Here is a 27,310-nt window from a genome sequence, read left to right as displayed (position 1 = left end):
TATATTAACATCTTATATTTACATCCCGCTATATTAACACACCATATATTAATATCTTATATTATAATCTGACATTAACATCCATCTATATTATCATCCTATATTAACACCCCCTTATATTAACATCCCCTTATATTAACATCCCCCATATTAACACCCACCCATATTAACATCCCTCTATATTAACACCCCCTATATTAACATCCCCCTATATTAACATCCCCCTATATTAACACCCCCCATATTAACACCCCCTTATATTAACATCCCCTTATATTAACATCCCCATATTAACACCCACCCATATTAACATCCCTCTATATTAACACCCCCTATATTAACATCCCCCTATATTAACATCCCCCTATATTAACACCCCCCATATTAACACCCCCTTATATTAACACCCCCTATATTAACACCCCCTTATATTAACATCCTATATTAACACCCCCTTATATTAACACCCCCTATATTAACACCCCCTTATATTAACATCCTATATTAACACCCCCTTATATTAACACCCCCCTATATTAATATCTTATATTATTAACCTACATTAACACCCACCTATATCAACATCCAAAATTAACATCCCATATTAACACCCCCTATATTAACACCCCCCTTTATTAACACCCCCTTATATTAACACCCCCCTATATTAATATATGATATTATTCACCTACATTAACACCCACCTATATTAAACATCATATATTAACATCCTATATTAACATCCTATATTAACCACCCCCCTATATTAACAACCCCTATATTTATATCCGATATTAACATCAAACATTAACATCCCCCTATATTAACATCCCCCCTATATTAACATTTCCCTATATTAACATCCTATACTAATATCCTATATTAACACTTCCCTATATTATCAAATATTAACACCCCCTTATATTAACATCCCCTATATTAACATCCTATATTACCATCACCCTATATTAACATCCCCTATATTAACATTAACACCCCCTATATTAACATCCCCTATATTAACATCCCCCTAAATTAACCTCCCCCTAAATTAACATTCCCCTATATTAACATTAACACCCCCTATATTAACAGTAATACCCTGCCATATTAACACCCCCTATATTAAAGTATTATATAAACACCCCCTTATATTAACATCCCCTATATTAACATCCTATATTTCCATCACCCTATATTAACATCCCCTATATTAACATCCCCTATATTAACATCCCCCTAAATTAACATTAACACCCCCTATATTAACAGTAATACCCTGCCATATTAACACCCCCTATATTAACGTATTATATAAACACCACCCTATATTAACATCACCTATATTAACATCACCTATATTAACATCCCCTTATATTAACATTCTATATTAACACCCCCCTATATTATCATCCTATCTTAACATCCGCTTATATTAACACCCGCCAATATTAACATTAATGCCCTCCCATATTAACACCCCCTATATTAACACCCTCCTATATTAACATTAATGCCCTCCCATATTAACACCCCCTATATTAACACCCCCCTATATTAACATTCCATATTCACATCCCCACTATATTAACACCCTCCTATATTAACATTCCATATTAACATCCTATATTAACACCCCCTTACATTAACATCCTATATTAACATCCCCCTATATTAACATCCCCCTATATTAACACCCTCCTATATTAACATCCCCACTATATTAACATTCCATATTAACATCCTATATTAACACCCCCCTATATTAACATTCCATATTAACATCCCCCTATATTAACATCCCCCTATATTAACATCCCCCTATATTAACACCCTCCTATATTAACATCCCCACTATATTAACATCCCATATTAACATCCTATATTAACATCCCCCTATATTAACATCCTATATTAACATCCCCCTATATTAACATCCTATATTAACATCCCCTTATATTAACATCCTATATTAACACCCCATTATATTAACATCCTATATTAACACCCCCCTATATTAACATCCCCCTATACTAACATCCTATATTAACATCCCCCTATATTAACATCCTATATTAACATCCTATATTAACACCCCCTTATATTAACATCCTATATTAACATCCCCCTATATTAACATCCTATATTAACACCCTCCTATATTAACATCCCCTTATATTAACATCCTATATTAACACCCTCCTATATTAACATCCCCCTATATTAAGATCCAACATATATCTTTCAACTACGCAGTGATGTTTAACGTACAATTTCAATCTATCTAATCGAATAGAATCCACAGATTGCGAGTTGAAGATAAATAATTTTACTAAGAGTATTAGTATATTAGTAATTGACTGACCCGGTCTCTCCAGATCTCCTAACAGTACTATTTCTAGGGTCAATTTTAGATCAATGCTATGTATTTTCAGCCATTCCTGAACGCAAGACCAGAAACAGGCTTCCTCTGCGAAATACCAAAATAAATGGTCTATTGATTCTGTATCCTCACAACAAAATCTGCAGAGCTTTGATGATTTTATGCCCCAAATATTCAACATTTTGTTGGTGGCAAGAATTCTATATAATCATTTTTGCTGAAAAGCACAAAGTCTTGAATCTTCGGTCGTTTTATATATCAACTCATACACCCTGTACCATGGAATCGGTACATCAACAAATCTCTTCAACTATTTTGCAATCTGTATGGCACAGTTGTCAACATCCTGATCCTCATATGAAACTGGTATACTTTCCTATTTATGCATTTTTATTCCTCCGCCAGTTTTGATCCTTTATATTGGGCAGACAGACCAGTTCCCTACCTCCTCCCCCTGCCACCTGCCTCCTCCATTTTTGGGGTAATGCTGTAATCAATTGGCTGTACTCTTGGATTGATGTCCATGAAGGACATAACTCCACCATTCCAATTTACAATAAAATTTAAGAACAAAATACAATTTTCAAACATCCCATAAATACAGGTATTTTATAAACCAGCACATTTGAGTTCAGCCATAATATTTGTTGTAATATTTGTTCTATCTTTTCAGGGGGATGAAATTGTAGCCAGCTCTGCAATGCTTGTTTGAAAAAGAGAGATAATTTGAAAAAAGTATAATTTTCAATTAATCGAAAATGAGACATGGCAATCTGCACAAAGACAAAAAGGCAATTTTTAAACAATGGATGAGCTTTTCTTAGTGATCTACTTGAGAACCATTTAGGGTTCAAGTAAAACTTTTGAAAAAGTGAAGCTTTTAGAGAGAGGTTTAGTGCTTTTATAATAAATAATTCATATTCGTAACATAAATAGGCCCGCTTTATTTTGTCTGGTTTAGCATCCCAGATAAAGCAAAATATTTTTTGCACATACAATTTGAAAAACAAATCATCAGGAGTAGGCAGTGCCATAAGTAAGTGAGTAAACTGAGATATGACAAAGGAGTTAATCAGGGCAATTTTTCCATAAATAGACATGGTGTCACGTCCTGACCAGTAAAGGGGTTGTTTGTTATTGTAGTTTGGTCAGGGCGTGGCAGGGGGTGTTTGTTTAGGGTGTTTCGGGGTTGTTTGGGTTATGTTCTATGTTAGTGTATTTCTATGTTATTTCTAGTTGGTCTATTTCTATGAGGTGTTTATTGGGTTGACCTTCAATTGGAGGCAGCTGGTTCTCGTTTGCTCTGATTGAAGGTCCTATTTATAGGGGTGTTTGTTCTATGGGGCTTTGTGGGTAGTTATTTCCTGGTTTAGTGTTTGTTGCACCTGACGGGAGTCGTTTGTTTGTTTGTTTGTTTGTTTGTTTGTTTTGTTTGTATGCGTGTTTATTTTTTATTTTCCTTCTTCAAATAAAAAAAGAAGATGAGTATACATTTTCCCGCTGCGTTTTGGTCCACTCCTTACGACAATCGTGACACATGGTTACAGGATCTATTATTACAAGTTTCTATTGAAACACAGTGTGGAGAATTTATTTATATATTTTGTGATATGAATACCAAGGATGTCTACTTCACCATCAGCCCATTTGATAGGTAAACTGCAGGGTAAAGTAAAAGTTGTATTGTTTAAAGATCCAATACGTTATATTGCACACTTACTATAATTAGGTTTCAGTCCAGAAAGTACAGAAATGTTATCTAGACCTTCAATGAGACATTGCAGGGATCTAGGTTGCGGACTTAATATAAAATATTACTTTACCCATTTTATAAGAAAATCACAGAAATGTAAAAAATCCAGGTATTAATAAATAAAATCCAGTCTTACTTTATCAAATGCCTTTTCAAAATCTGCTATAAATAGCAGGCCTGGCTTCTTAGATGTTTCATGATGTTCTATTATTTCTAGTAGTTGTCATATTATTTCCAATGTATCGCCCATGTAAAAAACCTGTCTGAACAGGATGAACAATACCTGGTAAAACCTTTTTAATTCTGAGTGCTATGCATTTCGCTAGTATTTTTGTATCACAACATTGAAGTGTAAGGGACCTCCAGTTTTTTAGATAGACGGGGTCTTTATATTTGCATTCTGGGTCTTGTTTTAATAATAGAGAAATCAGACCTTCCTGCTGAGTACCTGACAGACTACCATTTCTATAGGAGTAGTTAAAACAATCTAACAATGGAGCTTTTAGTATATCAAACAAAGACTTGACATACCTCTACCGGTATGCCATCAAGCCCTGGGGTTTTTCCAGACTGAAAGGAATTAATAGCCTCAAAAAGTTCTTCCTCTATAATTTGGCCTTCGCACTGATCTTTCTGTATATTTGTTAATTTTACATTTTTTATATTATTTGGAAAGAATTCCTTACCATAATATTCAGTGGGAGAGGATGAGACAGAAAAGAACATCTGCCTAAAATATTTAGCTTACTCTTTTAAAATATAATTAGGAGAATCATAGATGACTCCGTCTTCAGTAACGAGTTTCTGCAAATTATTTTTGTTAGCGTTCCTGTATATTTTGGCCCAGCGTTTCTCTCCCTCTAAAAACAGAAATAAATGTTTTGGCCTTACAAATATTATTTTGGCCTTTATTCAGATTACAATCGCTCTCTTTTGTATTTTTGAAAATGTTCTAACCTCCAAAATATAGTTAAATATTATCAAGTTGATGACACAGTCATACAGCCGGCACCTACATAAAGCTGAGTGACATTCATGGCGTTGGATCAAAATACATTTGTATCAACATTCTTTCTGATAGTCTTTTAACAAATAATTGTTTTGATTACCCTGACCTGGACACCATGTACAGTATTATAATAGTCCATTATGGGCTAATAGCAGGACAATATACCTTTACCAACACCTCTCTGTATTTTGATACTTTGTGGATGGGGGCTCCTGCAGTGCAAAATGCGTTGCTACAGATGCAGGTTCGATACCCGAGTCGGCCGCCACTGGGTGACCCATGAGGTGGCTTTTGGTTTTAATTTAAAATCCTCCAATCCTCTATATGTAAATATTGGCGGAGAGTCACGTCATATTTTTCGATATACTGTAGCCCTACCGTAGGTGACTTGAGTCTCACTAGTGTTGAGTAATGTGCTGTTAAAAGTGGTGTAAGTCTTATTTATTTAAAGAGCATATTGAAGTTAGAAGCAATAGGATTTGAAGCAAAAGCCTACAACTATTTTAACACCGTTTCGCGCTGCTCTGAGACAAGCATGGGGACTGGTCTTGATAAATCAATGAGATTTTTATTTTCACTGAATCTCCATTTGGGTATTGGTTAGACTAGAATTAGAAAATTAGGGTGCATAAATGTTATGCTCTAGTGTAACCTTTATTTAACTAGGCAAGTCAGTTAAGAACAAATTCTTATTTACAAGGACAGCCTACTCCTTCCTCCCCGTTGGGGAATTGAACCCCGGTCTCCCGCGTGCCCGCACAACACAGGGATTATTTAGCTAAATAACCCAGTACTGTATTCCCAACCATATTTTCTATTCCATCCTAACTGAAACCCAGAGGGTTTTTTGTTTTTCTTGGAAAATAAACACCATAATATTAATCCAATTAATTAAGCAACACTTCTTAAAATCAGTCCCATATACTATGTTCTTACAAAAAAAAGGTTTTAAATTATCTAGTACAGCCACTATTGAAGGCTATTAAATTGCTTTTCAAAGATGCCCTCTGGTGGTCAAACTAGTACTAACTAGCATTAATGGTACCGGTGGTTGGCACTTAAATAACATGCCATAGAATTCTGCGGCACCGTGCAAGCTGCGCCGCAGTACACTGCAACTTTTAAAGGATGAACCACTGTATGGCTATGTCCTGGGAAATGGTCTTGTTACTTATAACCTCATGCTAATCGCATTAGCCTACGTTAGCTCAAACGTCCCGAGGTCGGGACACCAATCCTGTAGAGGTTTACATCACCCTGTATTAACATGATTTGATTTGACATCCCCGTATATTAACATCCTATATTATCATCATTAACATTTTCTCCAACTGCTCTCTCTATCCTGGACGGGGTTGTTGGTCAGGGTTGTTGGTGAAGGGAAGTGTTAGGGTTAGGCCAGGCACGTAGACCGATAGAAAGCCAACAGGCAGGGTAGGCAACCCTAGAGCGATATGAGATTGGTAGCATTTGTTTTTTATCCAGAGAATTGTTATATTACTTTTACTCTCTTTTATCTCCTGTTCTGTAAAGAATTGCCCATCAAACTAGCTAAACTAGCAGTGGCAGTAGTGGCACACTGGCTACTTTCTATTGTTGTATGTCATCTCTCATGGTCAGGGACAGGAAAGGGTTCAATTTGACAATTTTTTAGTAGGCCTACAATGTAGATGTTAGCAGCAGAACAAACTCCAATCACAGGTAAAGAGTAGTTTAATTGTTACAACAGCATAGCTAACAGTTAGCGAGCTAAGTAGTTGTGGCTGTTTCTCCTGATGTATTGTTGTCTATACCTATACCCTTTATGGTGCTACCATGTTGTGCCGCTACCATGTTGTTGTCATGTTGTTTTGCTACTATGCTACGTTGTGTTGCTACCATGCTGTGTTGTGTTGCTATCATGCTGTGTTGTTTTGCTACTATGCTGTGTTGTTTTGCTACTATGCTGTGTTGTTTTGCTACTATGCTGTGTTGTTTTGCTACTATGCTGTGTTGTTTTGCTACTATGCTGTGTTGTTTTGCTACTATGCTGTGTTGTTTTGCTACTATGCTGTGTTGTCATGTGTTGCTGCCTTGCTATGTTGTTGTTTTAGGTCTCTCTTTATGTAGTGTTGTGGTGTCGTGATGTGTGTTTTGTCCTATATTTTTATTTTATTTTTTAATCCCAGCCCCCTTTTGGTAGGCCGTCATTGTAAATAAGAATTTGTTCTTAACTGACTTGCCTAGTTAAATTAAGGTTAAATACAAAATAAAAAGTAGTTAGCTGATTTACATTTTCTACAGTCGCTATGATCAGCTGATAGCCCTCCCCTATTTCCCCTTGAACAGTAAAGAATTATGAATGCAAGGAATTTGGACTAAACGTTTTTTTGTTGTGGGGGGGCTTTTTTTTTTACATGCCCCTCCAAAGGTCTGCGCATGTCCCCTGGCTGTGGCGGACTGACCTTCTTGCTCTCTCTATCCTGGGTGGGGTTGTTGGTGATCTTAAAGTAGTTGAGATCGATAACATCCTTCATCTCATAGTTGTCTCCTCGTCTCTTACAGACGATCACAGCCCCGTCAAACAGGAAGATATGTCTGCGCCCAAAACAAGTTCATACAAGTTAATTTACAGTGTGTATTCTGTCATATTACACATAAAGAAGTTCCTATGTTGTTTTACATGCTGTCCATATAATGAAGACAGAGAAAGCCACACATGCTAGTCCTTCTTCTATTAACAATATACAGGCTGCAATAGCCTTCCTTAGCACCAACCAGGGTTGACCAACATGTAGTTAGTAGTCACTGGGTTTTGGAAACCAGTCTGTAGTCACCGGGTCTGGGAATCCAGCCTGTAGTCTGTAGTCCCTGGGTCTGGGAAACCAGCCTGTAGTCCCTGGGTCTGGGAAACCAGCCTGTAGTCAGTGGGTCTGGGAAACCAGCCTGTAGTCACTGGGTCTGGGAAACCAGCCTGTAGTCACTGGGTCTGGGAAACCAGCCTGTAGTCACTGGGTCTGGGAAACCAGCCTGTAGTCACTGGGTCTGGGAATCCAGCCTGTAGTCACTGGGTCTGGGAAACCAGCCTGTAGTCACTGGGTCTGGGAATCCAGCCTGTAGTCACTGGGTCTGGGAAACCAGCCTGTAGTCACTGGGTCTGGGATACCAGCCTGTGGTCACTGGGTCTGGGAAACCAGCCTGTAGTCACTGGGTCTGGGAAACCAGCCTGTAGTCACTGGGTCTGGGAAACCAGCCTGTAGTCACTGGGTCTGGGAAACCAGCCTGTAGTCACTGGGTCTGGGAAACCAGCCTGTAGTCACTGGGTCTGGGATACCAGCCTGTAGTCACTGGGTCTGGGAAACCAGCCTGTAGTCACTGGGTCTGGGATACCAGCCTGTAGTCAGTATGCCTTTCCTAATCCCATCTCACCTGTCCTGTTTCTTCTTGTCAACGTTAGACACCATACGGACCTCTCCGTCCCCCTTGGGCCGTCCGTAGCTCTCCAGGGGCTGGTTCTTCAGGGAGGGGAGGTAATGGGAGGGGGGTAATGGGAGGTAATGTGAGGGGGGTAATGGGAGGTAATGGGAGGGGGTAAGGGGAGGGAGGTAAGGGGAGGTAATGGGATGGGGGTAAGGGGAGGTAATGGGATGGGGGTAAGGGGAGGTAATGTGAGGGGAGTAATGGGAGGTAATGGGAGGGGGTAAGGGGAGGGAGGTAAGGGGAGGTAATGGGATGGGGGTAAGGGGAGGTAATGGGAGGGAGGTAATGGGAGGGTGGTAATGGGAGGGAGGTAATGGGAGGTAATGGGAGGGGGGTAAGGGGAGGTAATGGGAGGGGGGTAAGGGGAGGTAATGGGAGGGGGGTAATGGGAGGTAATGGGAGGGGGGTAAGGGGAGGTAATGGGAGGGGGGTAAGGGGAGGGAGGTAAGGGGAGGTAATGGGAGGGGGGTAAGGGGAGGTAATGGGAGGGGGGGTAAGGGGAGGTAATGGGAGGGGGGTAAGGGAAGGTAATGGGAGGGGGGTAATGGGAGGTAATGGGAGGGGGGTAAGGGGATGTAATGGGAGGGAGGTAAGGGGAGGTAATGGGAGGGAGGTAATGGGAGGGGGGTAAGGGGAGGTAATGGGAGGGGGGTAAGGGAAGGTAATGGGAGGGGGGTAATGGGAGGTAATGGGAGGGGGGTAAGGGGAGGTAATGGGAGGGGGGTAAGGGGAGGGAGGTAAGGGGAGGTAATGGGAGGGGGGTAAGGGGAGGTAATGGGAGGGGGTAAGGGATGTAATGGGAGGGGGTAAGGGGAGGTAATGGGAGGGAGGTAATGGGAGGTAATGGGAGGGGGTAAGGGGAGGTAATGGGAGGGAGGTAATGGGAGGTAATGGGAGGGGGTAAGGGGAGGGGGTAAGGGGAGGTAATGGGAGGTAATGGGAGGGGGTAATGGGAGGTAATGGGAGGGGGTAAGGGCAGGTAATGGGAGGGGGTAAGGGGAGGTAATGGGAGGGAGGTAATGGGAGGGGGTAAGGGGAGGGGGTAAGGGGGATGTAATGGGAGGGGGGTAAGGGGATGTAATGGGAGGGGGGTAAGGGGAGGTAATGGGGGAGGTAATGGGAGGGGGGTAAGGGAGGGAGGTAATGGGAGGGGGGGGTAAGGGGAGGTAATGGGAGGGGGGTAAGGGAGGGAGGTAATGGGAGGGGGGGTAATGGGAGGGAGGTAATGGGAGGGAGGTAATGGGAGGGGGGTAATGGGAGGGAGGTAATGGGAGGGGGGTAATGGGAGGGAGGTAATGGGAGGGGGGTAAGGGGAGGGAGGTAATGGGAGGGGGGTAAGGGGAGGTAATGGGAGGGGGGTAATGGAGGGGGGTAAGGGGGAGGTAAGGGGAGGGAGGTAATGGGAGGGGGGTAAGGGGAGGAATGGGAGGGGGGTAGGGGAGGAGGTAAGGGGAGGTAATGGGAGGGGTGTAAGGGGAGGTAATGGGAGGGGGGTAAGGGGAGGTAATGGGAGGGGGGTAAGGGAGGTAATGGGAGGGGGGTAAGGGGGAGGTAATGGGAGGGGGGTAAGGGGAGGGAGGTAAGGGGAGGTAATGGGAGGGGGGTAGGGGAGGTAATGGGAGGGGGGGTAAGGGGAGGGAGGTAAGGGGGGGTAATGGGAGGGGGGTAAGGGAAGGTAATGGGAGGGGGGTAATGGGGACGGTAATGGGAGGGGGGTAAGGGGAGGTAATGGGAGGGGGGTAAGGGGAGGGAGGTAAGGGGAGGTAATGGGAGGGGGGTAAGGGGAAGGTAATGGGAGGGGGGTAAGGGGATGTAATGGGAGGGGGTAAGGGGAGGTAATGGGAGGGAGGTAATGGGAGGTAATGGGAGGGGGGTAAGGGGAGGTAATGGGAGGGAGGTAATGGGAGGTAATGGGAGGGGGGTAAGGGGATGGGGGTAATGGGGAGGGTAATGGGAGGTAATGGGAGGGGGTAATGGGAGGTAATGGGAGGGGTAAGGGCAGGTAATGGGAGGGGGTAAGGGGAGGTAATGGGAGGGAGGTAATGGGATGGGGGGTAAGGGGAGGGGGTAAGGGGATGTAATGGGAGGGGGGTAAGGGGATGTAATGGGAGGGGGGTAAGGGGAGGTAATGGGAGGGAGGTAATGGGAGGGGGGTAAGGGGAGGGAGGTAATGGGAGGGGGGGTAAGGGGAGGTAATGGGAGGGGGGTAAGGGGAGGGAGGTAATGGGAGGGGGGGTAATGGGAGGGAGGTAATGGGAGGGAGGTAATGGGAGGGGGGTAATGGGAGGGAGGTAATGGGAGGGGGGTAATGGGAGGGAGGTAATGGGAGGGGGGTAAGGGGAGGGAGGTAATGGGAGGGGGGTAAGGGAGGTAATGGGAGGGGGGTAATGGGAGGGGGGGTAAGGGGAGGTAAGGGGAGGGAGGTAATGGGAGGGGGGTAAGGGGAGGTAATGGGAGGGGGGTAAGGGGAGGGAGGTAAGGGGAGGTAATGGGAGGGGTGTAAGGGGAGGTAATGGGAGGGGGGTAAGGGGAGGTAATGGGAGGGGGTAAGGGAAGGTAATGGGAGGGGGGGTAAGGGGAGGTAATGGGAGGGGGGTAAGGGGAGGGAGGTAAGGGGGGTAATGGGAGGGGGGGGTAAGGGGAGGTAATGGGAGGGGGGGGTTAAGGGGAGGGAGGTAAGGGGAGGTAATGGGAGGGGTAAAGGGAGGTAATGGGAGGGGGGTAAGGGAGGTCATGGGAGGGGGGATAGGGAAGGTAACTGGGAGGGGGGTTAAGGGGGGGTAATGGGAGGGGGGTAAGGGAGGGAGGTAGGGGAGGTAATGGGAGGGGGGGGTAAGGGGAGGTAATGGGAGGGGGTAAGGGGAGGTAATGGGAGGGGGGTAAGGGAAGGTAATGGGAGGGAGGTAAGGGAGGTAATGGGAGGGAGGGTAAGGGAAGGTAATGGAGGGGGTAAGGGGAGGTAATGGGAGGGGGGTAATGGGAGGTAATGGGAGGGGGGTAAGGGGAGGTAATGGGAGGGGGGTAAGGGAAGGTAATGGGAGGGGGTAAGGGGAGGTAATGGGAGGGGGGTAATGGGAGGTAATGGGAGGGGGTAAGGGGAGGGAGGTAATGGGAGGGGGGTAATGGGAGGTAATGGGAGGGGGTAAGGGGAGGTAATGGGAGGGAGGTAAGGGGAGGTAATGGGAGGGAGGTAATGGGAGGGGGTAAGGGGAGGTAATGGGAGGGGGGTAAGGGAAGGTAATGGGAGGGGGGTAATGGGAGGTAATGGGAGGGGGGTAAGGGGAGGTAATGGGAGGGGGGTAAGGGGAGGTAATGGGAGGGAGGTAAGGGGAGGTAATGGGAGGGAGGTAATGGGAGGGGGTAAGGGGAGGTAATGGGAGGGGGGTAAGGGAAGGTAATGGGAGGGGGGTAATGGGAGGTAATGGGAGGGGGGTAAGGGGAGGTAATGGGAGGGGGGTAAGGGGAGGGAGGTAAGGGGAGGTAATGGGAGGGGGGTAAGGGGAGGTAATGGGAGGGGGTAAGGGGATGTAATGGGAGGGGGTAAGGGGAGGTAATGGGAGGGAGGTAATGGGAGGGGGTAAGGGGAGGTAATGTGAGGGGGGTAATGGGAGGTAATGGGAGGGGGGTAATGGGAGGTAAGGGGAGGGGGTAATGGGAGGTAATGGGAGGGAGGTAATGGGAGGGGGGTAAGGGAAGGTAATGGGAGGGGGGTGGTTAATATGATATCAGTGAGATCATGTTCAGTGTGGGTCAGGAGGACTAGTAAATGATGTGTCTGGGACCGCATTGCACATTGAACAACAATAGAAACAAATTGATGTGTCTAATCATGATGATTTACGTTACCAGGTTCTCGATGGAGCGTTGATACTGGTTGATCTCCTTCAGAGTCTCCTTGTCTCTCTTCACCTCGTTGACATACTGAGCCAAGTCCTGGTCAATAAACACACAGTCCGACGTTTAGTGTCTATTCTCTGATTGTGGTTTAGTAAGAGAAGAAGAGAGACAGTCTCTAGCTAATTACCTTCATGGCATCCAGAGCCATCTTCAGGTTGTTCTTGTCGACTGCGTCGGGGGTGTGTTTGACCAGCTCCTAACAGACAGAGACAACGGGGAAATCACGAGGCTCAGCTTCACATTGTTTAGATTAAGACTAGGTTATACTTGATTTAAACTACAGGACAGTCCTTTTCCTATGACGTTTGCCTACAGGGGGACTGCACAACCAAATCATATTGATGTTATAACAGCATGAAAGTGAAACCAAGCTGTCACCCGGTCATTTTACAGTGAAGCGAACCAAGCCAACAAGAAAAAAGCGGAAACATTCGGAGTGGATCCGCAGTACAGTTTTCCTTCATCTTCAATGGATTAATTTGTGGCCCTCAGAGTCAAGTTATAAAATGTCAGACTTGGATATCACCGTGATCAACCTGAACTTGAACTCCTCCCACTGTTCCGGCTTGGATATCACTGTGTCTGCTTGGATATCACTGTGTCTGCTTGGATATCACTGTGTCTGCTTGGATATCACTGTGTCTGCTTGGATAGCACTGCGTCGGCTTGGATAGCACTGCGTCTGCTTGGATATCACTGTGTCTGCTTGGATATCACTGCATCAGCTTGGATAGCACTGCGTCGGCTTGGATAGCACTGTGTCTGCTTGGATATCACTGTGTCTGCTTGGATATCACTGTGTCTGCTTGGATATCACTGTGTCTGCTTGGATAGCACTGCGTCGGCTTGGATAGCACTGCGTCTGCTTGGATATCACTGTGTCTGCTTGGATATCACTGCATCAGCTTGGATAGCACTGCGTCGGCTTGGATAGCACTGTGTCTGCTTGGATATCACTGTGTCTGCTTGGATATCACTGTGTCTGCTTGGATATCACTGTGTCGGCTTGCCAAATACATGCAGTTCAGCCCACTGGAGTCAGTCCTGCCAAGACTCAAATGTCCCGTTCCTTTGAAATCTGAGTTTTTGTTCTCCTTATTTCTAAAAGAGACTGCTGAAAGCAAACCCTCTCCCTCTCCCTCTCTAAACAACAAATTGTGGGCATCCAAATAAACAAATATTCTCACTCTCCCCCTCTCCCTCCCCCTCTCCTCAGAGAGGGAAGTATGAAAGTGGAGAGAGAAAAGACGTGGAGGCTGTCTCCCCCCAGTGGAAGTGTATATCACAGACCCCTAACAGTGGTGTGAGAGTATCTAGTGTATAGTGTCTGTGGTAAACATACCTGTAGTAGGAGATGGTACTTGAGGACTCTCTGCATGGGAACCACCAGTAGATCTCTCAGAGTGAACTTCCCATTGTTGGCTCTTTTAGAACATTCCTGAGACAATAACAACACAATGAATTAGGATATGAAGCATTACATTAACAGGTACACAAGAGATCGCTAGGCAACGTCACTTGGTTCTGGTCATGCTGAGGCTAGTTCCTCAGATCATTCACCATGGAGATCCTATTCAATAATAATAATTACGAATAGAATATTCTAATTCATCGCCATGTTGCCTTACCCATGGACTGTATCAGAACAACTGGTCTCACCTTTAGCTTTAGTCGAACATCCTCTTTCTCCTTACAGATGAAGTCCAACACTGTGATGGATATCTCAACATGGCTGCAGTAGATTCCATAAATGAGTAACCTGCAATGCAGAAGGAAAGTATATGATACCAAATGGTGAATTTGAGTAGCAGCAAGTCAAAGTACTTCCTGAATCTCCCTGAAGAAATGTTTCTGATATTTTCCAGATTCTGATTGATATTCTTCTGACTAACTGTTATACAAGACATTACAATAGACTATTTATTGTCATTTCTGTGTAGGTAAACACCATTAGAGAACGTGTTATTAATGACAAAGGCCTACCTGTCCTTATAGGCGATGAAGATCTGGTAGAGGTTCAAGGCGTTCTTGTTGAGAATGGACTCTTGCACCTCCACCATCAGACTCTTATGGACTTTCACCAGGTCCTATGAACAGAGAGAGATCAGATGGTGTACATTACAAGAAGTTCATAACTCTTAACTCAAGTCTACTCCGTAAAGACGCCATTTGTGTAAAGATGACAATTCGGGCTGTTCTTACAGGGATGTTGATGAAAACCTTGTCGATTTCCGCCGCAGAGAAAAATTTCTTCAGGGGATTCAAGAAGTACTGTGAAAAAAAAACGTATAGAACAAAAGTTAAGATATGACTTTATCACTTCCACCTCAGGCTCAGATTGTATCAGTCATATATATATATATATATATATATATATACACATACAGGACCAGGAGTTTCCTGTTCAGGTCATGAGGCTTGGACCAACTACTCATATCAGGACTGACTGCAAACCACAAATACTTCAGTCTGCACGGCATCTCTAAAGTAGCAGCTATACTGCAGTCTGCACGGCATCTATAGAGTAGCAGCTAGACTGCAGTCTGCATGGCATCTATAGAGTAGCAGCTAGACTGCAGTCTGCATGGCATCTATAGAGTAGCAGCTAGACTGCAGTCTGCATGGCATCTATAGAGTAGCAGCTAGACTGCCAATCTGCACGGCATCTATAGAGTAGCAGCTAGACTGCTGTCTGCACGGCATCTATAGAGTAGCAGCTAGACTGCTGTCTGCACGGCATCTATAGAGTAGCAGCTAGACTGCAGTCTGCATGGCATCTATAGAGTAGCAGCTAGACTGCAGTCTGCATGGCATCTATAGAGTAGCAGCTAGACTGCAGTCTGCATATATAGAGTAGCAGCTAGACTGCAGTCTGCATGGCATCTATAGAGTAGCAGCTAGACTGCAGTCTGCATGGCATATATAGAGTAGCAGCTAGACTGCAGTCTGCATGGCATCTATAGAGTAGCAGCTAGACTGCAGTCTGCATGGCATCTATAGAGTAGCAGCTAGACTGCAGTCTGCATATATAGAGTAGCAGCTAGACTGCAGTCTGCATGGCATCTATAGAGTAGCAGCTAGACTGCAGTCTGCATGGCATATATAGAGTAGCAGCTAGACTGCAGTCTGCATGGCATCTATAGAGTAGCAGCTAGACTTCCAGTCTGCATGGCATTTATAGAGTAGCAGCTATACAGCACTCTGCATATATAGAGTAGCAGCTATACAGCAGTCTGCATATATAGAGTAGCAGCTAGACTGCCAGTCTGCACGGCATCTATAGAGTAGCAGCTAGACTTCCAGTCTGAATGGCATTTATAGAGTAGCAGCTAGACTGCCAGTCTGCATGGCATCTATAGAGTAGCAGCTATACTGCAGTCTGCATGGCATCTATAGAGTAGCAGCTATACTGCAGTCTGCACGGCATCTCTAAAGTAGCAGCTAGACTGCAGTCTGCACGGCATCTATAGAGTAGCAGCTAGACTGCCAGTCTGCATGGCATCTATAGAGTAGCAGCTAGACTGCAGTCTGCATGGCATCTATAGAGTAGCAGCTAGACTGCCAGTCTGCACGGCATCTATAGAGTAGCAGCTAGACTGCAGTCTGCATGGCATCTATAGAGTAGCAGCTAGACTGCAGTCTGCATGGCATCTATAGAGTAGCAGCTAGACTGCAGTCTGCACGGCATCTATAGAGTAGCAGCTAGACTGCCAGTCTGCACGGCATCTATAGAGTAGCAGCTAGACTGCAGTCTGCATGGCATCTATAGAGTAGCAGCTAGACTGCCAGTCTGCACGGCATCTCTATGTAAGCTCTACAGGGTCTCTGTGTAACTCTCTCCTTCTCTATAGACTCCAGGGTCTCTGTGCAACTCTCTCCTTCTCTATAGACCACAGGGTCTCTGTGTAACTCTTACCTTCTCTAACGACCCCAGGGTCTCTGTGTAACTCTTACCTTCTCTGTAGACTCCAGGGTCTCTGTGTAACTCTCTCCTTCTCTATAGACTCCAGGGTCTCTGTGTAACTCTTACCTTCTCTATAGACTCCAGGGTCTCTGTGTAACTCTCTCCTTCTCTATAGACTCCAGGGTCTCTGTGTAACTCTTACCTTCTCTATAGACTCCAGGGTCTCTGTGTAACTCTTACATTCTCTATAGGCTCCAGGGTCTCTGTGTAACTGTCTCCTTCTCTAACAACCCCAGGGTCTCTGTGTAACTCTTACCTTCTCTATAGACTCCAGGGTCTCTGTGTAACTGTCTCCTTCTCTAACGACCCCAGGGTCTCTGTGTAACTCTTACGTTCTCTATAGACTCCAGGGTCTCTGTGTAACTCTCTCCTTCTCTATAGACTCCAGGGTCTCTGTGTAACTCTTACCTTCTCTATAGACTCCAGGGTCTCTGTGTAACTCTCTCCTTCTCTATAGACTCCAGGGTCTCTGTGTATCTCTTACCTTCTCTATAGACTCCAGGGTCTCTGTGTAACTCTTACCTTCTCTATAGACTCCAGGGTCTCTGTGTAACTCTTACCTTCTCTATAGACTCCAGGGTCTCTGTGTATCTCTCCTCTGTTTGTTTGATCTCTGAGAGGCAGCAGCTTCTCACATTCTGCTCAGCCTGCTTCTGTAGGGAAGAACATGTCTAGTAAACTTTTGGTCCCAATTGTTTGTTTTTTGGGGGGGGGGGGCTCACAAACACATTCTGCTTAAGGTCTGTTACAAAATATATTTCAGTAACCTTAACGTGTGTGTTTTCGTGGTGAGTGTGTGTGTGTGTGTGTACCAGTGTAGGGTGCTGTTCGGTTCTCATCAGGTCTTCGTAGATCTCTCCTCCTTCATCGGTGTCATCAAACCCGTAGACTGGAGCATACAACTCTTCCTCATCCTCTAGAATGTTCTCACTGACACAGAAACAGGCCCGCACACACACACACACACTCTCTTTGAGATGAGGCCATTGTAAAGCTAAAGAGAGGGTAGGTGAAGGAACTGCCACAATTCAAACATCGACCCAGGTGTCTTGTCATGGTTTCCCACAGGGGGGTGCTGTTTCACAGGCAGACGTATACACTACGCAGTACGTCAAGTCTGCTAAGCGGGATCTCTCTCTCTCTCTCTCTCTCTCTCTCTCTCTCTCTCTCTCTCTCTCTCTCTCTCTCTCTCTCTCATTGGCACAACAATGTACATATTGCCAAAGCTTATTTTGGATATTTACAATATTAAAATAATAAGAATCAAAATTGTCAAAGGGACAACAGTAACAACAATAACCAAGGGTCAAAATAACCATACATTGAACAATAAGCATACAGTAGAGGAAATGTGCACGTTGACTGGTCTGTCAGACACTGTCCCTCATCTAATGGCAGGCAGCAATGTAGTGCGCTGCCAACCCACAGCTCTCTGCGTCCTCCCCCAACAGGACGGGTAGCCTATTCTCATCAAAGAGGTCTTTGAAACCTTGAATAAGGGTTTCAAATTTGGGGAAATGACACTAATTGTTTTCTATTTTTTACATTTTTCTGTCTGTCTCTCTCTGTCTCAGTCTCTGTCTCTGTCTCAGTCTCTCAATTCAATTCAATTCAAGGGGCTTTAATAGCATGGGAAACATGTGTTAACATTGCCAAAGCAAGTGATATAGATCATACACAACAGTGAAATAAACAATAAAAATGAACAGTAAACATTACACATACAGAACCTTCAAAAGAATAAAGACATTACAAATGTCCTATTATGTATATATACAGTGTTGTAACGATTTACAAATGGTTAAAGTACACAAGTGAAAATAAACAAGCATAAATATATGGGTTGTATTTACAATGTTGTTTGTTCTTCACTGGTTGCCCTTTTCTTGTGGCAACAGGTCACATATCTTGCTGTTGTGATGGCACACTGTGGAATTTCACCCAGTAGATATGGGAATTTATCAAAATGGGGTTTGTTTTCGAATTCTTTGTGGATCTGTGTAATCTGAGTGAAATATGTGTCTCTAATATGGTCATACATTGTGCAGGAGGTTAGGAAGTGCAGCTCAGTTTCCACCTCATTTTGTGGGCAGTGTGCACATAGCCTGTCTTCTCTTGAAAGCCATGTCTGCCTACGGCGGCCTTTCTCAATAGCAAGGCTATGCTCACTGAATCTATACATAGTCAAAGCTTTCCTTAAGTTTGGGTCAGTCACTGTGGTCAGGTATTCTGCCACTGTGTACTCTCTGTTTAGGGCCAAATAGCATTCTAGTTTGCTCATTTTTGTTTTTAATTCTTTCCAATGTGTCAAGTAATTATATTTTTGTTTTCTCATGATTTGGTTGGGTCTAATTGTGCTGCTGTCCTGGGGCTCTGTGGGGTGCGTTTGTGTTTGTGAACAGAGCCACAGGACCAGCTTGCTTAGGAGACTCTTCTCCAGGTTCATCTCTCTGTAGGTGATGGCTTTGTTATGGAAGGTTTGGGAATCACTTCCTTTTAGCTGGTTTTAGAATTTAACTTTCTTTTCTGGATTTTGATAATTAGCAGGTATCGGCCTAATTCTGCTCTGCATGCATTATTTGGTGTTCTATGTTGTACACAGAGGATATTTTTGCAGAATTCTGCATGCAGAGTCTCAATTTGGTGTTTGTCCCATTTTGTGAACTCTTGGTTGGTGAGCGGACCCCAGACCTCACAACCATAAAGGGCAATGGGTTCTATGACTGATTCAAGTATTTTTAGCCAGATCCTAATTGGTATGTTGAATTTTATGTTCCTTTTGATGGCATAGAAGGCCCTTCTTGCCTTGTCAGATCATTCACAGCTTTGTGGAAGTTTCCTGTGGCGCTGATGTTTAGGCCAAGGTATGTATCGTTTTTTTGTGTGCTCTAGAGCAACGGTGTCTAGATGGAATTTTTATTTGTGGTCCTGGTAACTGGACCTTTTTTGGAATACCATTATTTTGGTCTTACTGAGATTTACTGTCAGGGCCCAGGTCTGGCAGAATCTGTGCAGAATATCTAGGTGCTGCTGTAGGCCCTCCTTGGTTGGTGACAGAAGCACCAGATCATCAGCAAACAGTAGACATTTGACTTCAGATTCTAGTAGGGTGAGGCCGGGTGCTGCAAACTTTTCTAGTGCCCGCGCCAATTCATTGATATATATGTTGAAAAGGGTGGGCTTAAGCTGCATCCCTGTCTCACACCACAGCCCTGTGGGAAGAAATGTGTGTGTTTTTTGCCTCTTTTTACCGCACACTTGTTGTTTGTGTACATGGATTTTATAATATTGTATGCTTTACCCCAACACCACTTTTCATCAATTTGTATAGCAGACCCTCATGCCAAATTGAGTCGAAGGCTTTTTTGAAATCAACAAAGCATGAGAAGACTTTGCCTTTGTTTTGGTTTGTTTTTTGTCAATTAGGGTGTGAATACATGGTCTGTTGTATGGTAATTTGGTAAAAAGCCAATTTGTATTTTGCTCTGTACATTGTTTTCACTGAGGAAATGTACGAGTCTGCTGTTAATGGTAATGCAGAGGATTTTCCCAAGGTTGCTGTTGACGCATATCCCACGGTAGTTATTGGGGTCAAATTTGTCTCCACTTTTGTGGATTGGGGTGATCAGTCCTTGGTTCCAAATATTGGGGAAGATGCCAGAGCTAAGGATGACGTTAAAGAGTTTTAGTATAGCCAATTGGAATTTGTTGTCTGTATATTTGATCATTTCATCAACACCACATGCCTTTTTGGGTTTGAGGGTTTTTATTTTGTCCTGTAGCTCATTCAAGGTAATTGGAGAATCCGGTGGGTTCTGGTAGTCTTTAATGGTTGATTCTAAGATTTGTATTTGATCATGTTATATGTTTTTGCTGTTTGTTCTTTGTTATAGGGCCAAAAAGATTGGAGAAGTGGTTTACCCATACATCTCCATTTTGGATAGATAATTCTTCGTGTTGTTGTTTGTTTCGTGTTTTCCAATTTTCCCAGAAGTGGTTAGAGTCTATGGATTCTTCAATTACACTGAGCTGATTTCTGACGTTCTGTTCCTTCTTTTTCCGTAGTGTATTTCTGTATTGTTTTAGTGATTCACCATAGTGGAGTCGTAGACTCAGGTTTTCTGGGTCTCTATGTTTTGGTTGGACAGGTTTCTTTCTTAGATTTCTGCATTCTTCATCAAACCATTTGTCATTGTTGTTCATTTTCTTCGGTTTTCTATTTGAGATTTTTAGATTTGATAGGTTAGCTGAGAAGTCAAATATACTGTTAAGATTTTCTACTGCCAAGTTTACACCTTCACTATTACAGTGGAACGTTTTACAGAGGAAATTGTCTAAAAGGGATTACATTTGTTGTTGCATAATTGTTTTTTGGTAGGTTTCCAAACTGCATTCCTTCCATCTATAGCATTTCTTAATGTTACTCAGTTCCTTTGGTTTTGATGCCTCATGATTGAGTATTACTCTGTTCAAGTAGACTGTGATTTTGCTATGGTCTGATAGGGGTGTCAGTGGGCTGACTGTGAACGTTCTGAGAGTCTCATTCTCCGTCTGTCTGTCAGTCTCTGTCAGTCTCTCTCAGTCTCTCTCAGTCTCTCTGTCTCTCTCTGTCTGTCTGTCTCTGTCTGTCTGTCTCAGTCTCTCTCTGTCTGTCTCAGTCTCTCTCTGTCTGTCTCAGTCTCTCTCTGTCTGTCTCAGTCTCTCTCTGTCTGTCTCAGTCTCTCTCTGTCTGTCTCAGTCTCTCTCTGTCTGTCTGTCTGTCTGTCTGTCTGTCTGTCTGTCTGTCTGTCTGTCTGTCTGTCTGTCTGTCTCTCTCTCTCTCAGCTTTCAATCACATCAGTGACAACACTGTGTCATTGGTGGGATGCAAACTAAATGCTACAAAACTAAATGACAGAACTAGAAAAGCACATTGACTGCGGTAGTAATGGTGGTGACTGGTGGTGACTGCAGTAGTAATGGTGGTGACTGCAGTAGTAATGGTGGTGACTGCTGCATTAGTAATGGTGGTGACTGCAGTAGTAATGGTGGTGACTGCTGCAGTAGTAACGGTGGTGACTGCAGTAGTAATGGCGGTGACTGCAGTAGTAATGGCGGTGACTGCAGTAGTAATGGCGGTGACTGCAGTAGTAATGGTGGTGACTGCAGTAGTAATGGTGGTGACTGCAGTAGTAATGGTGGTGACTGCATTAGTAATGGTGGTGACTGCAGTAGTAATGGTGGTGACTGCATTAGTAATGGTGGTGACTGCAGTAGTAATGGTGGTGACTGCATTAGTAATGGTGGTGACTGCATTAGTAATGGCGGTGACTGCATTAGTAATGGTGGTGACTGCATTAGTAATGGTGGTGACTGCATTAGTAATGGTGGTGACTGCAGTAGTAATGGTGGTGACTGCATTAGTAATGGCGGTGACTGCATTAGTAATGGTGGTGACTGCATTAGTAATGGCGGTGACTGGTTATAGTTGAAAAAGTAGGTAGATGGATAGATGAATTGATTGATTGGATAGGATTAAATAGGATGGCCTAAACATGTGAAAGTTGGTTTGATGGGTTATTTTATGCTAATTTATGTAAATTTAATAGCTATAGTTGATACACGTTTTTAAGAATTTGAAGTTTGGATAGCTTGAACATAAAAAAAACTAGATATAATAAGAATAATGACAAAAGTAAGAAAGTTTATATCCTTAGTTGGTTTGGTTTCTCTAGATTGAACTGTTCAAGAGTTACTGTTAATTTATGCTAATTAATGCACATTTATATAGTTATAGAAAATCAAGATTCTAAAGAACTTGAAGTTAGTAAAGCCTGAACATGTGAAAGCTGGATTGCCTGTCTTTGCCATTAGTTTATTTTCATTTGCTGTTGTAACAGTGTAGGTTCCGTCCCTCTCTTCGCCACAACCTGGGCTCGAACCAGGGACCCTTGCACACATCAACAACTGACACCCACGAAGCATCGTTACCCATCGCACCACAAAAGCCACGGCCCTTGCAACGCAAGGGGAAACCTTACTTCAAGTCTCAGAGCGAGTGACGTCACTGATTGAAACGCTATTAGCGCGCACCACCGCTAACTAACTAGCCATTTCACATCGGTTACACTGTCATTAGCATATTTAGCTAGCAACCTCTATGGAAATTTGCTATTACTTGTGCTAATTTTGTTAGAATTCTGCTAATAGATGCACAATGGTCTGTTTTACGCCCCCTTGTGTACATTAAAACTCGTTTTTCAACCACTTCACAAATGTCTTGTTAACAAACTATAGTTTTGGCAAGTCGGTTAGGACATCTACTTTGTGCATGACGCAAGTAATTGTTCCAAGAATTGTTTACAGACAGATTGTTTCAATTATAATTCACTGTATCACAATTCCAGTGGGTCAGAAGTTTACATACACTAAGTTGACTGTGCCTTTAAACAGCTTGGAAAATTTCAGAAAATGATGTCATGGCTTTAGAAGCTTCTAATAGGCTAATTGACATAATTTGAGTCAATTGGAGGTGTACCTGTGGATGTATTTCAAGGCCTACCTTCAAACTCAGTGCCTCTTGGCTTGACATCATGGGAAAATCAAAAGAAATCAGTCAAGACCTCAGAAAAAAATGGTAGACCTCCACAGGTCTGGTTCATCCTTGGGAGCAATTTCCAAAGCCTGAAGGTACCACGTTCATCTGTACAAACAATAGTACGCAAGAATAAACACCATGGGACCACGCAGCCGTCATACCGTTCAGGAAGGAGAGGCGTTCTGTCTCCTAGAGATGAACGTACTTTGGTGCGAAAAGTGCAAATCAATCCCAAAACAACAGCAAAGGACCTTGTGAAGATGCTGGAGGAAACAGGTACAAAAGTATCTATATCCACAGTCAAAAGAGTCCTATATTGACATAACCTGAAAGGCTGCTCAGCAAGGAAGAAGCCACTGCTCCAAAACCGGCATAAAAAGCCAGACTACGGTTTGCATCTGCACATGGGGACAAAGATCGTACTTTTTGAAGAAATGTCGTTTGGTCTGATGAAACAAAAATAGAACTGTTTGGCCATAATGACCATCGTTATGTTTGGAGGAAAAAGTGGGAGGCTTGCAAGCCGAAGAACACCATCCCAACCGTGAAGCATGGAGGGACCGGTGCACTTCACATAATCGATGGCATCATGAGGCAGGAAAATTATGTGGATATATTGAAGCAACATTTCAAGACATCAGTCAGGAAGTTAAAGCTTGGTTGCAAATGGGTCTTCCAAATGGACTATGACCCCAAGCATATTTCCAAATTTGTGGCAAAATGGCTTAAGGACAACAAAGTCAAAGTATTGGAGTGGCCATCACAAAGCCCTGACCTCAATCCTATAGAACATTTGTGGGCAGAAATGAAAAAGCGTGTGTTAGCAAGGAGGCCTACAAACCTGACTCAGTTACACCAGCTCTGGTCAGGAGGAATGGGACAAAATTCACCCAATTTATTGTGGGAAGCTTGTGGAAGGCTACCCAAAACGTTTGACCCAAGTTAAACAATGTAAAGGCAATGCTACCAAATACTAATTGAGTGTATGTAAACTTCTGACCCACTGGGAATGTGATGAAAGAAATAAAAGCTGAAATAAATCATTATCTCTACTATTATTCTGACATTTCACATTCTTAAAATAAAGTGGTAATCCTAACTGACCTAAAACAGGGAATTTTTACTCGGATTAAATGTCCGGAATTGTGAAAAACTGAGTTTAAATGTATTCGGCTAAGGTGTATGTAAACTTCCGACTTCAACTGTACATACTGTTTATCAATGGTATATATGGATAGATTAAATGAAATGTCCATATGGAGAGATCAACAGACTTACTCAATCAGGTCCTTCAGATGACTGTAAATATCCTCGTCTTTCAGACTCTCCTCTGTTGGAAAGGGCCTGTCAAAAAAAAGGGAAGTATCCCAGATATTACACATCATCAATTACATGTCATGTTGGTAAAAAAAAAAAAAACAACAACAAAAAAACAGCTGAAGTGATGACTCCACACGACATCATTAAGCCCAGTGTTTGGCACTTTGTTTGGGTTGAAATATAAGTGAGACGTACTTGATTCCTGCCTGTTGCGCGACCGTGGAGTAGGAAAGCATGGACAGAGTATCCATCACCTGGCGGGAGAGAAGAAGAAGAAATGCGTGAGTGAAGTGTATTCAGTAGATATCAATGTGAAGTACTGATCAGAAAGTTATGATCTTTTTTTATTTAAAAAAATGTAACCTTTATTTAACAAGGCAAGTCAGTTAATAACAAATTCCTAACGGGGAACTATAGGTTAACTGCCTTGTTCAGGGGCAGAATGACAGATTTTTGACTTTGTCAGCTCGAACCGCTAGGCTACCTGCTGCCCCACTGGGCTTTGGATTTGGTGGGTTTGAATGCAATGCTCCTGGTGTTTAGATGTAGCTGTTTTACAGAGGTTTTTTTACATACAAGCACACACTTACCTATCTCACATCTGAGTAAAGTGTGTTGACCACAGATATACGCCAGCCCCTCACTGAGCCTCTCACTGAGCCCCTCACTGAGCCCCTCACTGAGCCTCTCACTGGAGGAAGTGGTTAAAATCCAAAACTAAATTCATATACATCTCAGGAAGTGTGTGTGTGTGTGTGTGTGTGTGTGTGTGTGTGTGTGTGTGTGTGTGTGTGTGTGTGTGTGTGTGTGTGTGTGTGTGTGTGTGTGTGTGTGTGTGTGTGTGTGTGTGTGATCTTTTTACTATTACTGCAGCACTTTCATGTAATACCAAATAACATCTAATGTGTATATTCTGCCTTTATCTTTGGTCCCCAAAAACAAACGACTGGCCTGAGGCGTCTGTCCACATCCATAAAAACTAGGATACATATTGATTCTAGTTAACTGAGAGTAGTGAACTAGGTTAATAACTGCAGGAGGGCGGTCGTTGTCTAGACCAAACACTCTAACTCAATATTAACATAGATAAAATACAGTTAAAAACATTAACAAAAATAAAACATGGCCGTAACCATGGTGAACCGGGGGAGGGGGGGTGAAAGTTCAATCTCGTTTACTGCATTTCTATACAATTAAAACACTTTAAAATGCTATTTAGAGAAGAGCAAAAATGACCCCAGACATTATCCCCTTGACTGCTAAAGGTTCATTCCCCTCAGTGCATCTACAATACAAATCTACAAACACATTAGCTTATTAGCTATACAATTGCAATGTTACAGTGCCTTCAGAAAGTATTTACACCCGTTGACTTTTTCCACATTTTGTTGTGTTACAGCCTGAATTAAAACTGTATTAAATTCAGATGTGTCATTGGTCTACACACAATACGCCATAATGTCAAAGTGGAATTATGTTTTTATATAATTTATTCTAAATTAATTAAAAATGAAAAGCTGAAATGTCTTGAGTCAATAAGTATTCAACCCCTTTGTTATGTGGAGCCTAAATAAGTTCAGGAGTAAAAATGTGCTTAACAAGTCACATAATAAGTTGCATGGAATAATTGTGTTTACCTCCTATCTGTACCCCCCACATACAATTATCTGTATGGTTCCACAGTCGAGCAGTGAATTTCAAACACAGATTCAACCACAAAACCAGGGATGCTTTCCAAAGCCTCGCAAAGAATGGCACCTAAGGTAGAATACAACAACAACAAAAGCAGACATTGAATATCCCTTTGAACATGATGACATTAAAATTACACTTTGGAAGGTGTATCAAAACACACAGTCACTACAAAGATACAGGCATCCTTACTAACTCAGTAGCCAGAGAGGAAGGAAACTGCTCAGGGATTTCACCATGAGACCAATGGTGACTTTAAAACAGAGTTTAATGGCTGTGATAGGAGAAAACTGAGGGTGGACCAACAACATTGTAGTTACTCCACAATACTAACCTAAATGACAGAGTGAAAAGAAGGAAGCCTGTACAGAATAAAACTATTCCAAAACATTTGTCCTGTTTGCAATAAGGCATGAAAGTAAAACTCTAAAACTGTGTCAAAGAAATTAACTTTATGTCCTGAATACAAAACTTTATGTTTGTGGCAAATTCAACACCACACATCACTGAGTACCACTCTTCATATTTTCAAGCTGCATCATGTTATCTGTATGCTTGTCATCAGCAAGGACGAGGGAGTATTTTTAGGATAAAAAGAAATGGAATAGAGCTTAGCACAGGCAAAATCCTAGAGAAAAACCTGGTTCAGTCTGCTTTCCACCAGACACTGAGAGAGTAATTCACCTTTCAACAGCACAATAACCTAAAACACAAGGCCAAAAGTTACACTGGAGTTGCTTACCAAGAAGACAGTGAATGTTCCTGTGTGACAGAGTTACAGTTTTGACATAAATCTGCTTGAAAATCTATGGCAAGAATAATGGGCAAATGTTGCAGAATCTAGGTGTGGAAAGCTCTTAGAGACTTATCCAAAAAGACCCAAAGCTGTATTCGCTGCCTAAACGTGTTTCTCTCTCTGTCTCCTCCAGTGTAGACCTAACAGTGAACTGCTTACTTACAAGCCCTTAACCAACAATGCAGTTTTAAGAAAAATAAGTGTTAAGTAAAAAATAGATAAGTAAAAAATAGAAATAACAAATAATTAAAGAGCAGCAGTAACAGTAGCGAGGCTATATACAAAGGGTACCGGTACAGAGTCAATGTGCGGGGGCACAGGTTAGTCAAGGTAATTGAGGTAATATGTACATGTAGGTAGAGTTAAAGTGACTATGCATAGATAATAACAGAGAGTAGCAGCAGTGTAAAGGAGGGGGTGGGGGGACAATGAAAATAGTCTGGGTAGCCATTTGATTAGC

At 43.1% G+C, this 27,310-nt stretch overlaps 1 protein-coding gene across 1 annotated transcript in view; it reads right to left on the bottom strand.

Annotated features, from left to right (window-relative positions):
• Positions 1–27,310, bottom strand: part of vav3b (vav 3 guanine nucleotide exchange factor b) — a 134,143-nt gene that overhangs the window by 74,634 nt on the left and 32,199 nt on the right. The window contains exons 3-14 of the mRNA XM_029705968.1: positions 24,558–24,616; positions 24,321–24,386; positions 17,278–17,395; positions 17,026–17,118; positions 14,704–14,772; positions 14,485–14,588; positions 14,161–14,260; positions 13,844–13,939; positions 12,629–12,697; positions 12,451–12,537; positions 8,554–8,639; positions 7,590–7,722 (exon numbers count right to left, since the gene is read on the bottom strand). Of these exons, the coding sequence (XP_029561828.1) occupies positions 7,590–7,722; positions 8,554–8,639; positions 12,451–12,537; positions 12,629–12,697; positions 13,844–13,939; positions 14,161–14,260; positions 14,485–14,588; positions 14,704–14,772; positions 17,026–17,118; positions 17,278–17,395; positions 24,321–24,386; positions 24,558–24,616 (1,080 nt within the window). The remainder of the gene's footprint in view (positions 1–7,589; positions 7,723–8,553; positions 8,640–12,450; positions 12,538–12,628; positions 12,698–13,843; positions 13,940–14,160; positions 14,261–14,484; positions 14,589–14,703; positions 14,773–17,025; positions 17,119–17,277; positions 17,396–24,320; positions 24,387–24,557; positions 24,617–27,310) is intronic.

The sequence above is a fragment of the Salmo trutta genome, chromosome 21 (genome assembly GCF_901001165.1).
Source record: "Salmo trutta chromosome 21, fSalTru1.1, whole genome shotgun sequence".
NCBI lineage: Eukaryota > Metazoa > Chordata > Actinopteri > Salmoniformes > Salmonidae > Salmo > Salmo trutta.
Note: the sequence above shows the minus strand (reverse complement) of the source record. Positions and strands in the feature narration are given on the sequence as shown.